This window comes from Leptonotus elevatus, chromosome 21 (genome assembly GCF_054856555.1).
Source record: "Leptonotus elevatus isolate MCC_2025b chromosome 21, RoL_Lele_1.0, whole genome shotgun sequence".
Taxonomy (NCBI): domain Eukaryota; kingdom Metazoa; phylum Chordata; class Actinopteri; order Syngnathiformes; family Syngnathidae; genus Leptonotus; species Leptonotus elevatus.
In genome coordinates, this window is record NC_141259.1 from 12,883,243 (window position 1) to 12,901,613 (window position 18,371).

The 18,371-nt window shown below is 42.7% G+C and overlaps 1 protein-coding gene across 3 annotated transcripts in view; it reads right to left on the reverse strand.

Annotated features, from left to right (window-relative positions):
* The window catches only part of eya1 (EYA transcriptional coactivator and phosphatase 1), a 49,613-nt gene that overhangs the window by 6,590 nt on the left and 24,652 nt on the right, over positions 1-18,371 (reverse strand). For all 3 annotated transcript variants that reach the window (XM_086066212.1, XM_086066211.1, XM_086066210.1), the window contains 5 exons: positions 16,814-16,896; positions 16,272-16,461; positions 15,545-15,687; positions 14,217-14,300; positions 7,037-7,126 (listed from right to left, as the gene is read on the reverse strand). In XM_086066212.1, the coding sequence (XP_085922338.1) occupies positions 7,037-7,126; positions 14,217-14,300; positions 15,545-15,687; positions 16,272-16,461; positions 16,814-16,896 (590 nt within the window). The remainder of the gene's footprint in view (positions 1-7,036; positions 7,127-14,216; positions 14,301-15,544; positions 15,688-16,271; positions 16,462-16,813; positions 16,897-18,371) is intronic.

The window sequence follows — 18,371 nt, forward strand, 5'->3', positions numbered from 1 at the left end:
CGTTGTAAGCCTCACCGGCTACGCGCGGCTAGCGCTGCTAAGGCCGGAAAACGCGGAGCTGCACAAGCGGACATTCGATCGGACAATGAAGAGTACCCCGAGTCCAATGCATATTCATCGGAGGAGCGGGTACAGTCTGATCACGGAGAAGACACTGTTTCTGGACTACGATGCCACCATGAATGGACTGGATAAAATGGATCATGCAAATGCTGTTGCGTCTTCTTGCACGCAGGAGAGTGTTACACAAAGAAAAACTGTCGTTGAAACATCCACATATTTGTAAATAGCACCACAGTTGCACACATTTGTAAATAGTTTGCCAAATTGTTGTCAAATTGTTACACTGTTGAATGTAAATAAACGTATTTTGCTATCAAAAAACACTTTTTCATTCTTGGTGGTAGTGTTTTATAGAAGTAAAGCACTATTTAGGTGTTTGTGGCATCATTCATGGACAAAAAGAAGTGTCAAATTCACTAGAATGCATGAAATAATATCGTTTCACTAAAAGCTTGATTTCTCCGTATTTGAGTTCAAAACAAGCGAAATCGGATGAAACTAACCATTTTCTATTGTTGATTACTAAAGAACGGAATAAGGTAGAAACAAACTCTTTTTTTCTGATGAAAGATGAAAGTCCAATCTTTCATTTGGTAGTACGTGTGTTTCCATAGTCCAAACAGAACATTTTCTGTGGACCTTGAAAATCAGTCAAAATGCTTAAATCGGCTGGCACTGGCGGCATCCCTTTTCTGAAAACGTCTGGCAGTCAAAGAGTTAAAACAAAAAAAAAGCGGGATCTACGAAAACCTTCAATACGTTGAGTGAAAATTTGGCGGATACACCAAAAGTTACACCTGCTCAGACCACGTCTAAATACTGGCACAGCTAGTGTAACACCATGTCGAGACTCTAGGTTGCCGCGTTTGAAGTGAATGAAAGTGGTACTTTGATTGGCTATGATTGAAGTCATCTACAAAATAAACATCATCAGGTCTAACCCGCCTCCATGCCGCACTGGTCACAAAAACAGCCTGGAGACTGTTTGATGCTAAGGTACAGCAAAGGGATAAGCTTATCATTAGCATGTGTGCTTATTTGTATGTATTTTGTCCTTCTTTGGCCACGTGTACCCAAATGTTTACAATCAATGACCAACTAACTGGGGTTTACATCACTAAAAGTAGAGTCGTGGCGTTGTTGAGAATGTGAAGCGTAACATTGCAAGGAATAGTCGCAGGTTATGTTAATGTTGTGCATTCTTGTATTTCTAGCCCTGTATGCGCAACGAATCTGCTCAACCAGCCAGCGGCCAGCAGTGGTTTACGATTCACCTGTTTAGAGTTAAAATGATTAAAAATAATAATTTCTCAAGTCCGAAAAAATCCCTCCAGAATTTTTTTTTTTTAATTAAATCCCATCCGGCTGTTCGGACACCCAAAGAGCCAATGGAACTTCCTGGTTTTCAGTCAATCTAAGTGAGGCCAAACGCTGACGTTACTGCATTCCTCGCTAATGCTGGAGCAGGGTAAGGGTAAGGGGCTTTGGACCGTAAACCTTTTCTATTTTACTGGTTCCCCTCTGAACAAATTTTTCATCTCCCTGGATTTGCGCGGAGAAAGGGGAAGGGGAGCGCGAGGTGAGGAGAAACTCAAACCAGCTGTTCTTTTAACAGAATTAAAATTGTGACCCCCCCCCACCCGTCTCCAAGCACCCCCTCTCTAATGCAGCCATTCTCTCGCCAAAGTCTCCTTCCCTGGGATCCAAAGAGGAAAAGACTTTGACCCCGTGGCCCTTTTACCCTCCCTCTCCGAGGCTCCCGCACACCGATAGAGGGTAGAGAGCCCAAAGTGACCTCACATGGAGGCCTAGTGGTCCGCAAGACAAAACTTTTAGCTACTGACTTAACTCGTTTCCAGAAGCTCACCGGGCGATCTTTAATAGTGGAGGAAACCAGCAATATATTCAACTGTCTCCATGTTGGTGCCGCAGTTTTAATTTAGAAAGGATATTGAGAACAGATTTTCATTTGCAGTATGGCAGACAATTGACCAAAAACAGCGTGGACTTTGCGGATGATAAAACTCCTGGAATGGAGGGTGCAGGTAGTGGTATGCATGGTGAGCAGGGAGTGAAGATAGGGTGGGGTCTTGGGTGGGTTTAAGAAAATTGGCCCTTAAAACTGCCGACACTTTATCATTTTGTATCTATTATCCTCAAAGGTGCTTACATACCACAGCCTGCCTTAAAAGTTAACAAATCTTGACGTAGTCGTTTTAATTGCTTTAGCAGCAGAGGCATGTTTGCTTGTTTAGGAAAAACCACAAAGACTCCTCGGGTTAAGTACCTCATAAAGCCTCCATTTAGGGAACCACCCCCCCCCCCCCCTTTCACTGGAATTCCTCAATTGTCCAGTAATTAGCTGCTAATGAACCAGGCCCAATCTTAAGGCCACTCATCTGCTCAAAGTTTGGTGGTTCATTCGTTGAGATTAGATCCGACATGATCTGGAACATGGAAGTCTCGGTCTAAGAAACGTTATCATGAAAGTTTTACGACGGGAATGATTCGTAGTCTTGCCGACTTAGGACCACGACAGAGACGTTTATCAACCTGCTTCTACCCAACAAAAAGGAAGGGGGTCATCTGAAAAACAGTTACAGTCCCCTGCTGGGGCTCGCATAAACCTCTGCACCGGACTCCCTGGGAGGAAGCGAATGGAGGAGGTGACCGTGAGTAATGTCGTACAGTAACCCTTACACATACTCATTAGGAGCCACTTCTGAGGGCCTCGTAAACACCGCAGAGCCACGGATGGATGGATGGTGCAGGTTCAGGCCCGTTAAGTACAGCCGTATGGTCAAAATGGAGCGCGGCCAAAATGGCAGTGCTGGGAAATTTACGGTGAATTGTCAGAATGCAGCTTAAGAATAATGCCTCCCTGAATACGAATGAAAGTAGCGCATAAGTCTTTGACCGTAAGAGACTGACAAGTCTCGACAATTGCGAGCGACTTTCTCAGAACATCTCTTTTCCATCCAGTACGCCCCCACCACCATCCCGCCCTTCCCGCTACACCAAGAAAACAGCGCTCTCTCTAAAAGCTACAATCACCGTTAACCTAGACCAGATGTTCCTACTGTACTCAGGAGGGACTATTTTCTGTTCGGTTCATAAGCACCCGAGTGAATATTAAAGTTGTAAGCGCCGATGGACGGACTGAAATTTTTCACAAGTGAGACTCACCCATCTGTCAAGCATAAATGTGGAGATAATATGGCAAAATCTCTAACAGTAGTTTGTTCTTCAGGCACACCTGGAAAATGGCAGCTTCAAACCAAAATGGCCGCCTTCCTGTGTCTTTTCAGATATTGGTTCTAAATGAAACTTGCTCCGGGGGCTGAATTTCCAAAGCCCAAAAATACTGGTTCTTGAGACTTTTTTTGTGGGTCTTCTCATGAAAGACATGTCTACCAAATTCCATGGTTCTAAATGAAACTTGCTTCGGGGGCTGAATTTTCAAAGCCAAAAAAACCCCATCAGTAATTGAGGACAGGATGCCATTTCTCCATCATTCAACCTCTCCCTCCTGTCTGTGGCACGCCGTCTTTTCACTCGTCTGCTGAAAACTTTTCAGCAAGGGGAGGAAGCTATCAGAGCAGTCTTTGTTCCCCGGGCGTCTGTCATCAAGCAATCAAGCGATGACGGGCCGACTCTTCCTGTATAGTGGCGACTCGGCGGACACCAAAGCAAAGGTTAATCACCAATGCGGCAAAAACCCTGAGCCCATTTCCCCCACTCTGGTTTCCTGTCTGCTATTTTGGAATAAATGTGCCCATTTTTGCTGCATAATGTCTTTTGTTTGTCCCGTCGCGGACAACAGCCATCATCACGGGGTTCCTAATGCTATGGGAAAGAGGCTCATCCACGGGTTCACAGGCTCTCAACGCCGACACTCCACCGATAGAGGCTGTCATTCACTGACCCCCGGCGTCTTCCTCCCCCCCCTCTTGGTTCCCACCGCAGGTATAGGCCTGGGGGGGGAGGGGGAGGGGCTGTGATTATACCTGGGGGTCAAACACAGGATGTGGGTAACAAAGGGAGAGTCTCTTCCAAGCTACTTCATTCCGAGCCACGCTTGAACAGTTGCGGAATTCAAACAACGGTGCCAAACAAAAGCATGGTGGATATGCTGGTTTGACAAATATTCGGAGTGAGGGGAAACGTGGTTTGCAAAATGTTTGTTCTTGTCGATATAGGAATTAGTCGGGTTGAATTGTTTGTCAACAAGTTTGTGAATTTTTTGGGAACGTTTTTTTTTTCCTTATCAGCTAGGGATGTGCATCTCGCCAATCTCGATACATGGAGTGTTATACAATTCGATTCCGTCACATATTTTCAGTCAAAACCGATTTTCATCACACCCCCGAACGCCCAAAAATTGTCCTAATGACGGCTCATATTCTCTGAATGCCATTTTCGCTGCGCGCTCAACCCCTGCTGGTGCCTCAATAAACAGCGGTGGGATGCTGGGATGTGGGCCGGGGGGGTTGTTTTGAAAGCCACCGCAGATTCTGCGTTTCGACGGAGTGATATGAAATGTGAAAAACAGCTCTCCACTTGAAAACTGACTTTGAGCGTGTAAGACAATCAACTGCAGCACAGCTGGCTTTTCTGGAATTGACTTCCCACACAGGACAAAAAAACAACTACACACACACACACACACACACACACACACACACACACACACACACACACACACACACACACACACACACACACACACACACACACACACACACACACACACACACACACACACACTCACTCACTCACTCACAGGTGTCAAGGAAAGCAAAAACAACATAAAGCTACCATTCAGGCGGAATTGCGGGATTTAACCCGACTACGGCGAGACATAAAACCAACAGACTGGGGCCCGAAGCAAGGAGACTCTGGAGGCCTGTTGCACAAGCTAAGCGTGCAATTCACAGCATCTCTCATTAACAAGCCCGAGTGCACGTTTCAACCCAGGGAGCTATAAAAAGCAGGCAGCTCTCTCCATGTCACGGGGTTGCTTCCACCGTTTCGGCGTGTGGAAGTGGCCCGAGTGTGAAGGGGGCATCGGGCCACTAATTGAAAATGTTCCCACCTTGAGAGACCTCGCCGCCCAACCCCCTTTGTGAGTGCTTTGCCCCCATGCCCCTTTATCCTTCAGAGTTGTTTTCTCACCCGGACAGGGAGGAAGGGGGGAGACGGCAGGCCCCTGTACCCCATAGAGAAGAGAACACAAAGGGGGGAAGCTTGAGATCGAGGCCCCCGGTTCCCACACACTGCACCAGCGTTTCGGAGCTAGAGTAAACTCACAAGTGTCAGTCTTGTGGGGTTTCATTACTGGCTGGAAGGTTAGAGTAGGCCGTAAGAACTGTGCGTCAGGACACAAAATGGTGGATTTTTATTGGGGGGTTTTTGTCCTTGCGTTTAAGCACCAAATTTGTCACTCTCATGGCAATATGTGATTTATTGGAGTCAATATAAATGGAAGTAGGCCTGTGTACATTTATTATTAAGAAAGAAAAGGGGGAAGTGAATATCAATATTGCATATAATTTATAATCATTATAAAATATTTAAATAAAAAAATTTATTCATCAAAATATTTAAAGAAATTTATATAAAAAAAAATATTTTAATTTTCCCAATTAAAAAAACAAAACAAATAACACAAAATGTTTAGTTATATTGTCAGGTTTTTTTTGGGGGGGGGGGGTACAGCAACATGATCTGTGTAAATGAAGTGCTTATTAAATGAATGAATGTGTGAAAAAGTGAATACGATTGCATCCACTACTAACATGAGTCTCCGGCCACGACCATATTTAACGTTCTGGCTCAAGCGAGTCAGTGTTAAGACTTTGATGGACCCCTCGCACTCGCACTAAACTCTGCACCTGTGTTCCCGCACAGCCTTCTGGGGTGTCCCTTTATGGCTCCCGACTAAATTAGATGGACCATATGCATTTCTGCACATGCTTAAATACATAACTGCTGCTGCTGCTGGAGGTATTTATAGCCGTGCTCCGTTTTAAGCCGCAGCTATCCGAGCCCGGGCGACTGTACAGTAAATCAGCGGAGAGGAAGCGCGAATGCTTCGGCATTGCACTTAACACTTGACACAGTACAGTCAGAGTTAGCGACAAACAGTGCCGGACAATTGGCCACCAATAGGAAGGAAATTATATCTATTTCATTAAAACGATAGACAGAGGTGGCCACGGTTTGGCATTAGCCCCAGGTGCTAGCTAGCTAGCTCCTATGGTGCTCATTTACCTGCTAGGGAGTTTGCTAGCTAGTTAGCTAGTAACAATGGCTAAAGCCAAACTGTGGCAGGGTTTTTGCTTCCTGGACCTTGATTTGTCACCTCTGACGATAGAGCTTTGGCATTTTACAAGGCATGATGAAAAATACTTGTTCATCTGCATTAGCACTTTCTCTACTCAGGTTGCGCTCTAGCAAAACATTAGCCTAGTGTATATTAGCATAAGTGTTTGCTAGCATATTAGCACTTCAGTACCCAACTTCAAGCCTTGAAAAATAATTCAGCCACCTTGTCCGACAGACAACCTCAATAACAGCCGTGGCTCGTCTTTTGCATTGAAGCACATGGAAGTGAAATCCATGGAGCGTCAAGAGATGTGGGAAGCAACATGTGGCGTAGGTGGGACAGCGACACCAAACACACAGCGTGACACACAGACAGAAGGAGACGGCCGCAGAAACACTAAAGCCTGACAAATTGCGCCGCTACGGTTGGGGGTGGTGTACGACTGACAATGTCAAATTCATGGCGTCCCTCGAGGGCTCAGAAAGTAATGCGTCTCCGGTATGAGCCTGATAACTGAGAAGGAGGCTTCCACGCTATGGAGCAGTTGCTTCTTATGGATGCTCGGGTCACACTTTATAGCCCTTGGAAAACACTAAATCACCACACAGAAGGCAAAAAATAAAAAAAGAAGAAGAAGAGACGCACCTCTAAGTCGTTAAAGAATAAATGCGTGTCGGCCAAGTTGAAGATCATTTCTTCCATCCGTAGTCCTAATGATACCGACGATGGTGGATCCTGAAAGAAAGAAAACAAAAAAAGAAATCGTGATTTTTCTTTTTCTTTTTTTGTGTGTGCCTTTTTCTGCTTTTATTTGGGGTGAAAGTGGGCCGGTCGGCTCAAGCAATTTCCCAGCAGGCCGTTCTCATAAAAGAAGACATTAGACCACTTGAAAGTTTTGGCCCGGCGCGTTTACGACAGAAAGGCAGAAAGGACCACAATAGTCTTTGGAACGGCACACAGATGGGAATAAACGCTGTAAAAAATATATAAAAAAAAAAAAGAGAAGAAAAATGTATGACTCGACCCAAGGGTGGTCGATTTTTAACACTCGGGTTCGCTGTAAAAAAAAAATATTTTTTTTTTTAAACACCCTCTTTTGCATAGAAAATGTCAATTTCCCTGTAAATCGAGACTGGTAATGTAACATGTAAATAATTAATTACATTGATTCTTCCGTTCCTTTTGATTAATAGCCCCTCAAAAATGTCTAAATACATTTTTTAAAAAGTCACGATTAAGCTATTCTGAATCTTGAATTTGCAGATTTCTTCCGACAGTCAAAGAGTAAGCTGCAAATATGAGGACTATTTTCTTTTTTTTCCCTCTGTCTGCAGCTGCTTTAGGAGTGAAAACAGGCCTAGCAGAGACCAGAAGCAGGGATTATCCAGTTAAACCACCTGAAAACTCACCTGAGCTCTCTACTGATTAGCTGTCGTAGCCCATAGCGCTTACATTTTCCCTGAAGATGACAGCGGAGCAAACGCACAAGCACAACCTCGCAATCCACTCTCCACTTCTGCAGGCTTTGTGCTTCAACATCGCCGTTTGCATTCTTAGCCATGTCAATTCTAATTATGGTAACTAAGGTGTGGAAAGCCAATGCCCCGCCATGCATTTCAAACAAATCAAGCCTCACAGGAAGTGTTACTGAAAAGCCCCAAAACATTATGAAATAGATTTGCTCCAGCATTGACATTTGGAGATACAGTTTATGCTTTTAAATTTTGAGATTAAAAGAAAAGAGCAAGATTTTATAAGATGTTTGGGATTTTTCGGATTTAAAAATGTTTCCCCCCCCCCCCGCACATTAACTCATTTGCTCCCAAAAACATATAAATAAGTTCTAATTTAAATATGACCATGCTCCCAAAGAGCATACAGACGGCTTTGTTGCCTCTGAACTGAAGAGAATTCTTGAAGCAATGGTAGTTATTACAAACACGGCCAGCAGGTGGCAGCAGAGTATAAGAAATCAACCAGGGCCATGTAGCAAAAAGCTCTTTCGCGCCACAGATTTGTGAATAATGATGAAACTTTATATATATATATTCTAATGCTAATTGCTGCAAAACGGAAACAGATACAAATGTATATATTTTTTCCTGATGAAAGAAGAGACTTTAATCTTTCTTTTGGTAGATTGCATGTTTTTATAGCAATCGAACACAATATTCTGTGGGCCTTGCAAAATCAGTCCAAATCCAATAAAACAGCCGGGAGCGAAGGGTGTTGCTTCAGTGAAAATGGCTGGGAGATAGTAATGAGTTAAGAAAACGTTTTTTATTTTTTATTAATTTTGTGGATGAAAAAAATCATCTGCATATTTTTTTTAATTATTAGATGAAAAACAAACAATACAAAATAAGAGTCTGTTTTTCATTATTAGAATTTTTTTTATCCATTGAGATCTGGAGTTGTAATTATTCCGAGATTAAAAAATGTGGAGATACTGTTTTTCATTTTTGTGTGTAAAAGAAAAAAAAAATGTTCCCTAGTATCGTGTGTCCCTTGCACACAAGCATCATTCCAACTGTTAAGGCTCCAAAGGGGGTCAATTTCCGGGTCAACCTCATACCCCATTTATATGTGCCAGCTACAAGGAAATAAGACAGAAGAGTGCTTTTACAATCAACAACCTGTTTCACCAGCGACTCCGCAAAATGACAGCACCGCAGCCACAAGAGAAGACACTGCATTTATGCGACTGCAACCATTTACATCTTGTTTTATTTTGTCTCGACATTTCTAACCAGCGGTTGTTTTGACTGTGCAAGCGTCTGTTTTTTGACGGCCCGAAATGACATATTGCTCCTCAAGTGTCAAGAGATCTTAGCGTCTCCGAGCCTTTGTTCTGGTATGAGTGGGGGGTGGCTGGCTATTTGATGGGGGCACTGTTTTGTTTTGGGGGTGAAAGAGGGCTGCCCCGCGACCCTACACTGTTTATTTACTTTATTCCCAGCCTAGCATGCTGGGTAGAGAGCGAGCTGAGGCTTATGCCAAGAAGCAGCAGCGGTCTCAGACAGAGAGACACACACACACACGCACACACACACACACACTTCCACAGGGTCTCTAGTGTACGCCTCCCAAGCAGGAAACACTCTCGCCTCCATAAGGGCCCCGTTTCATCTGAACTTCTATAGGATGTGACAGCAGCTCGAGTCCCACTCACTACTCCCCACTCTGGCTATTCAAACAATAATAAAAGAAAAACCCCAAGCAGTGATGAACGGACCGTCAAACACAAATTTTCATGGCTAATCAATTGGGGCTCAGTCGTGCAAATTCCCTCAGAGAAGTACAATCCCTGAAACTGGAACAAAAAGACTGCTTGGAAACAAAATGGCCGACGTGTGTCCCGTTGTGATAAACAGATCTACCCAACTTTGTGTTGAACGAAGAATCTGGTGGCAGGGGGTAATTTCTCAAAATGAGCAGGGGCTCGAGCACCAATATTTTGATGGCCAATCATCAAAATGGTCATCAAACTTTGGCACGATGGTCCACCCACATTAAATGGTGCAGAAAGCGATACCTTTTGTAATTTAGCGCTTCCCATTTGTCAACAATAACTGCTACCTATTGTGGCTCATTTAGGGGAATTCCCTGGTATATGCGTCAAAATGGGCAACTTTTTGGTCAATTTCAGATGTGGGTCCTTGAGACTCATTTCTGAAGCATTCAATTTTGTGTCGATCGGTGTGACCAGTGATGTGGGCTAATTTGTTTCTATTTTTCCAGGGAGACTTTTTCATAAAATGGTTTCTTCATACCAAAATGGCTGCCTTCCTGTTCAGTTTTGGACCTGGGTCCTTGAGACTTTTAATGCATCTTGTTATGATGGACATGTCCTCCCAATTTTGTGTCAAACTATCCAGGGAACATTTTTCATTGAATATGCCCCCAAAATACTTTACTTCATACCAAAATGGCTGCCTTCCTGTTTAGTTCGGACATGGGTCCTTGAGACTTTTTTGTGCATTCTGTTATGATATAGACATGTCCACCCAATGGCATGAAACATTTTTTTCATGGCCGAACTTCTGTTTAATTCCTACGGAAGAGGATTAGGACCAGAAAGGTTGGCAGGATTCTGAGTTTAAAATGACTTTATTCTCAGAATTCTTACTTTAAAGTCAGAATTCTGAGAATAAAATCTGAATTCTGACTTTGTTCTCAGAAATTCTGATTTTAATCTCCGACTTCTGATTTTAAAGTCAGAATTCTGCCGACCTTTTTTTTCTCTCTTCACTGGCCCTAATCCTCTTCCGTAAATTCCAGCATGGGTACCTGACACTTTTCTGCGCTGTCTTGGATCCTGTTTTCTAACTTTCCCGGAGCCCTCCTTTAGAGAGCTGTGTGGGGATTACCAGCATGCTTGGGACTCATTCAAAAATGAACATTTTCACTAAAAGACATGCTCTTGCAAAAAGTTTTCAGGCATTTCTGAGGCTCCCGAAAAGTTTATCCGTGAGAAGCATAATAATAAACAGCGATTTCAAGAGGGCCTTTGCACTGCCTGGTGCTCGGGCCCTTAAAAAACGGCAACCGCAGAGTGCGCTCGCTCAAAGCCTATCTGCAAGGCACATCTATAAACTACTCCAGGAAGGAAAGTGCCCCCACAGACACACAACCAACCACCAACCCACCCACCTTTGTCGCTCAAGTCATCCCCTGTCTGGGTGGCGTAAACAAAACGTTACAAAACACTTTTCTCCGTAATCACTATAAATAGGCGCGTATCCACACTTTCCCTCACGGCCGGTGACCCCCCCCCCCTGCCCCTCCTCCAACAACACCCCCTTCCCCTCTCATAAACACCGTGCTGCTCTTTTAATTGGCATCAAGGCAGCTCACCCCCATAAAGCTTTGACGGCTCAAGCCAGCTGGAGCGCCATTGGGCTGGCCAGAGCAGGAGCTTAAAGGAGGTGGAGATGTAAAGGGGGGGCGTTGGAGGGGGGAGGTTATTAGTAAGAGTGAGGGGTGGTTGGGTGGTGGTGGGGGGGGGGGGGGGATGGCACTGACATCTCGAGGCAGGTGGTGCCTTGTGGCGTGCTTGTATTCTTAACTCCCTCGCCGGCTGATTGTTTACATTGAATCACGGAGGATTCACAACGTCGCTGACTTTTCCCACCATCGCACTTTTTCCCATCAGGGGCCATTTTAGATTTCCGTAGTTTGAAAATGGAATTAATGATGAAATATCATGGAATGGTCATCATGTTCATGATTTTTTTTCCATACATAACATTGCTGTCCAAAGACAAGTGTGTACTTCGTTTTAGTCAAAAAACACTGTGTCTCCAAATCTTGATGATTCATTTCATGCAAAGAACCATAAACACGTATTTTTAACATGTCCTAAATTGTAAAACATACAAGACAGTGATGTGACATTTGCATGACATCAGTGAAGGCAGCGTGGGTTTGGTCCTAACTCGTGACATGACAGTGTGAATGTGACTAAATTCTCTATTTTCATTTTATCCAAATCTGTTTATATTTTAGGAAAAAAACTTTATCTCCATTTTTTTCTTCATACTATAAAATAAAATAAAACCATTTATCTCCAAATTGTGTTTTTGCTGTTAGCAACTTTTTCATGTCAAAATGCAACTTGTTTTTATTCTCAAACATCAAAAACAAGTACAGAATTTTCAAATATACTTTTCTTTGTTTTACCAAAACAGTTAAAAACAAGAAACAAATGTTTTTTTTGAAAAATGAAACATGCATTTCCAAATTGTTTTTTTCCACCGCAAAAATTTAAATCAGGCATGTCCAGTTGTTTTCCCTTTCATCCCAAAAACTATTGTACTGGATCTCTGCGTGAATGTTATTCTAATTATTTGAATGCAGGATGCTGTGTGTCTGCGTAAAATTCACAATGCTGCAATTTTTCTGGATTTCTGCGTGAAACAAAACGCCTGCTCTTATCGGAATGTGGACGATTAACATTGGAAGCCGTACAGAAAGGATAACCGCAAAAGCAAACCATGAGAATACGATTCTGCTTTCCTTCACCCCACCCCAAAAACAGTTTGTTTAGAAAGTTTAAATTTAGAGAGGCAATTTAAATGGAATAATAAATAGCCCAGCGTGGAAAAGTAAACGTTTCATCTTATGAGCACGCACAGGAAAAATAACCGTGTGTTTGTTACGATGTATATACAGAACTTGTATTCCAATTTACTTTGAGATTATTTTCTGGATTTCCTTCCTGGACGATTTGAGAAGTGCTTAATTAAAAGGACAGTGTGCTCATTTGGGCGAGAGAAAGAACACTTAAGTGTATCAGAAGATATCCTGTGTGCAACTGTTGCGAGCCCCCCCCCTGTGAGCCGTGCCCCCGGCTTGCCACGCACCACTTCGACAGCTGCAGGCAAATACTTGCCAAGCCTCGTTGGAGCTATTAAAAAAAGAAGCAATTATCTGCACAGTGAGATCTCCTTACCACGTGCTGAACTGCTGACACTGTCTATTTCCCAATGCCGATCAGGAGTTTTTCGTCGTGGTCTTTGGTCTTAGAACCGAATAGACCACGTGAATGCACGATATTGGGTTCGGGGTTAGCCCCTGGTGGGGATTTTTGTTTTAATTCAGACCCGGAAACCAGTTTTAAATTAAATTTGGTAGGCGTGTCTATTATAAGTAGCCCTACAAAAATGTCCCAAGAACCCGTGACCTATAAGACACAGGAAGTCTGCCATTTTGGTTTAAAATGGCCATTTTTAAAGTCATAGATTTAAACAAGAACATTTGCATCTGGTCCGGATCACGGTTCTCAGGAACGTCATTTTGACTTTTTGATAATTCAGCTCCCACTGCCAGTTACACTTAGCAAAATGAAATTTGCTAGGTATGTCTATCACAAGTAAACGCACAAAAAAAGTCTCAAAAATCAATACCCGAAAAGACACAATGATTCTGCCATTTTGGTTTGAAACGGCCACTTTGAATTCATATCTAGAAATAGATCGATATGTTTTCTTCAAGCCCGATAGCGATTATCAGTAGTCAAGAAGACCGATAACTGATATTTGGAGCCGATATTCAATTTCAGTAAAAGGGAGAAAATATTGGCATCAATTTTTTAAATACAAACTCCAACTCATAACTTTGTTCGAATGTCTTAAAGTATATGTTTATTGAATAACTTTTCAGATTTGCAAAATGTTTATTTTTTTTCTTTTAATCTTAGACAATTGTCATCTGTTTTAAAATTTGAACAAAAATTTCAGGGATTTCCCAGGGTCATCAGTATGTAATAAAAATTAAATGAAAACCTAATTCACAAGTAAATATCATAGCTCCCGATAGTTTTCAACAGTAAACACATTTTGCCAAAATTTCAAAATAACTGAAATGTTAAACTTTCATGTATCTTTGTTTTACTTTCAAACAAAAACAAAAGATGCAGAGATTTCCTGGGGTCAGCAGCATCTCTTATGAATAACTGAAAATCTAAATAAAAAGTTCCCTGAGATCAGCACAGTTTTAAATGGATCTATTATCGGCCACCAGATAAAAAAAAAAAAGACCGATACCGATATTCATCAAAAAATAATTGGTCTATCCCTAGTAATATCTGCCGTTTCCAGGGACTGTTCAAAGATGAACTTGTTCTTCGTCTGATTGCTACCAAAATTAAATAGCTTAAATAAACAAGGTCAGAGCCAGATTAAAACTCTTGTAAAGATTTTGTGAACGTCCCCCCTATTGCCAAAACTGTATCGATAGCCCATAATGTTCCAACCTCCTTCCCTTCCTAGCCACTTGCCCACACCTTAGCCATATTTTATTTCTCCATCAAAACGTTACTCACCCGTCCATATCTGTTGGCGTAGGAGCCCGTGAGCAAGGAATGGAAAACGATGATTGTTTCATCCAAATCCCAGATGAATACTCGCTGGAGGAGGAGGGACACAAAAACAGAAGAGGAAAAGAGTCAAAATCGATGCAGCGCTCTGTCGTTGCTGCAAGGTGATCCTGCTGGTCAATAGGCCAGGAGCGTGTACTCGCGCACCGTAGGGACCGCGGTCCATTTGCTCGCGGCGGCCACCGCGACCGTCCCCGCCACCCCTCCACTCCTTAGCCCTTTACATTAGAGCGATCGATAGGTCCAAACTAATTAACTAGATATGTTAACATGCGATGATGTCAGCGCCTTAAAGGGTGTTTGCTTAAAATTCATCTTAACGAAGCAGCATCTTCTACATTTGACACACTACAGAATAGTGCTGTTAACAAACCTGACAAACTATAATGATTTAAAAAAACAATGGCAAATTTACAAAATGAGGCTTCAAAATCATGAGGAGAATTAGCCACCTGCTAGCACGCAAGCTAACATTCTTAGGCCTGCTAATAATAACTAACTAAATTGCGCCTGATGCACAACTGATGCAAACAAAGGCACTGACAACTCTGTGCTGAAAAGGACTCAGTGATCCAAGCCGCCTCTCTGGAATTAATTCGTTTTTTTCATCTTCTCGGAGATCAGAGAGGGGAGGGTGAGCAGTTACACTGAGGAGGAGGATGGAGGGAGCAAGACAAAAGTGGCACTGCAAACACAGATGCCTTTTGCTCTGTCGATTAATGTGCAATGTCCCAAAAAAAAAAAAGTCTAAACAGTTTGCCCCAAGGACAACATGAATAGCCCACGGGTCTGTTCTAAAAATAGCTCACCAATGATGGGACACTGTAACTTACTAAGAAGAATTAAAACAGACAAAAAAAAAATCTGTATTTTATTTAAAACAAAATAGATTGTATTCAATGGGAAAAAAAACTCTGTTTACCCAAATGTTTAAAAAAAAAAAAAAATTTAGAGCTGGAAAAATTCACGGTTATCATACCATCAGAATCCAATTTTACTTAAGTACAAGTGCGGGAAAACGTTTGCCACCCCTAGTATAATTCACCTCACCTTAATCACCCCCCTGATTGCTTAGTAATGAGACGAGAACTTAATATAAGATATGTGTGAGTCACGATTCCACAACCCGTCAATTATTCATGCCTGGTTAAGGAAGCGTTTCTTATAATGAATTAATGCCCATCGTGCGTTAAAGGCAAAGTGTCAGCCCATACACTAAGTGGATTAAGGTCCCGCGAGGGCGTCTGTCGCCAAGGTAGCGAGCTCACCCCTACCTCAAGGTCGGAGTCGGGCGGCGGTGACGGGTTGTTGTTCCTCCTGCCCCGGCCACGTGACTTTCCATCCGAGGCCCGGCGCAATCGATCCGAATCTGAATCTTTAATGGGGGTTGATGGACTGTGGATGGTACTGTACTCCACTGGAAGGAAGACAGATGATGAAAAGAAATGACGCTCGGCTCTTCGCAGGGACGTTTGTCTTAATGTAAGGCGGCAAAGGACTCAGGACGCTGCTCGCTTCTATTATCAGCGGTACATGACTACATGGACAAAAAGGCACACCTGCAGGAAGTTAACTGGATGCTAACTTGACGATTGCTAGCGACCCATGTAGTCAGTAGCAATATTTCTTAACACCTCTTTTTGTTTTTAATTGATTTTAATTGACAGTGAATTCCCCAAAAGAAAAGAAAACAAACTTAAAACATTTCATATTATAATAACCTTCCCTTACGAGTAAGTCATGCTAACTCGGCTTTTTCGCAGTGCCAATGCTAGCTTATTACTGCTAGCGATGCTATTCTGTGAAAGACAACTACTATACTCGTAATCACTTGGAGCCAATTTTAATTTAAAGAGGAAGTCAACTTTTAAACATTTCTTGACAATGATATGTTATATGTGATCTCATTTGTCTAAACATGACATTCGGATTAATATTACATTTGTGGAATGAGTTATGAAGAATTTTTGAGGGGGTTGACTTCTGGACCGAGTCTCCCACCTGCGGGGTTGTCCGTGATGGCCTGGCTGGTGATGACGGCCGGAGGTTCTTGTAGGGTGTAGGTGGTGGTGGTGGTGGAGGGCGTGCTGGGGCTGGTGTTGTTGCTCGTCATGTAGGGCGACGTGTATGGCGAGCTGTTGTAATACTGAGCGTACTGAGTCTGGCCGAAGGCGGGATAGCCCGGGTACTCCTGTGAAGAGATGCATAATTAGAGGAAAACTGGCAACATTTTCTTTTTTTCTTTTTTTGTTAGCGTAACGTGAGATTTGCCCTTCACCATTATTGCTACTTCACCGCACAGATTCCAAAAAACATAAACGCAAACATATGTCAGTTCTGTCCCACATCTGGACGAGCATCCCTCGCCACAAGACATATGTGAGAGGCGGTACAGCAGGTAATCCGGCAGACAAGGCGTGCGACATCCAGAGTGATTTATGCTCAAATGCGTCACGGGTGAAATGTAACATGGTGAAAGTCGGGTGTTCCAATCGATCAGCACTAGGAGGATAAAAAAAATTATAATTTGCTGACAGTCGTACCTGTTGCGTGCTGTTGAAGCCTGTCGAGTTCGTCAGGGAGTTGTTTCCGCCGTATAATCCTGATGTTGTTGTGAAAGTACCGCCTAGGAAGAGGAAAATGTCAGATTTTTTAGTTACAAAAAAAACTGACTTTGACTTTATTTCATACAGAATAAAAAAATCAGTGCGTTAATTTCGAGTTTATTTAAGGTGCCACAATTTTTTTTTTTTTACATGTGATTAATGACCATTGGATAGCATCAGACACGTCCACGTCAAAATTTTGCAGTAATAAATTTAATAATAATGCATATATTTGTGGACAGTGGGCTCAAGTTGTATTTTACAATTTAAAAAATATGCAGAATTTCACAAGTTACTTCATATTAAAGATTAGATAGCGTTAATATGAAAAGAAAAATGCACTGAGCTGTCACCAACGTCTAACAAATGCAATTATGCCATCTAGTGGCAGGAAATTACCTCAATACAAATCAATATCACACTCGTTTTTTTACAGTACAGGGCATCTTTTTAATTTTAACTCAATTTTATGAATTATTCTGAAATTACTGCATCAATGACAAAGTGTTAACAAGAGGATGGAAACTTGGAAAAATTATTGTACATTTTATTTTACATTTAGAACTGATATAAAATTTGCGATTAATTGTGAGTTAACTAATGAATTTATGCGATTAATTACGCTGAAAATAATTTAATCGCCTGACACCCCTAGAAAATAGCATGGTGTAGTCGAAATGTTCATTTCGATGAAATACACAAGTCTCAGGAGAGATCCACTTTGGGGTTTCTACTAATATTAGTCATTTTTCCAGAGCGGTACTGGGGGGTGGCGGGGGCTCAGGTTGTTACAAGTTTGGCTCCCTTAAGGACAACCCTTGAAAAGCCACCTTATCTTTCTCCTCTTCCTCCCTTTATCACTGCTTGAATCGGGCCTGATGAATGACAGTAGTGGGGAGTGGGCGATAAGGGGGGTGCGCCTCTCCGGAGCAAACCCTGCAAGTAGCACAAGAGGTTGGTTGTGCGGGAGCTACTGAAGGGTAACGTCCGGGGTGAAAGACTGAGGAAAGGTGGGTCGGGTGGTGCGTGGGGCGAGGGGGGGCTGACATCCTGCCGGAATGAATATGTATGTTTCTCTTTTCACTCACTCACTCAAAGGATGATCCCTCCTGGGTAATTAAGTCATTCAAAGGGGGGCTGATAGCATCTAATGGCTTAATAATATACACAGCGTGACTTATTAGAGGAACGGAGGGCGCCTCTAGGCTGGGGCTGTCGCTCCGCGTTTCAGCTGCGCTCCATCTGCTGAAGTAAGACGTCCCGTAAAATGGATGCCGACGCGTGATTTGTGCGCATATTAAAAAAGCTACAATCTTTCCGTTATTAGGATGGCAGAGTTCTAACGGACAGAAAGTATGGTTTTGATACTCAATGATATTAATTTCAGATGTATAACACAAACAGGCGGGCCCCCCTCTGAGAGCGGAAACTCTCAGACTCAGTCTCATCGTCAATAATAAAGTTTTCCAACAAAGATAAACTTGATGTCCTCATG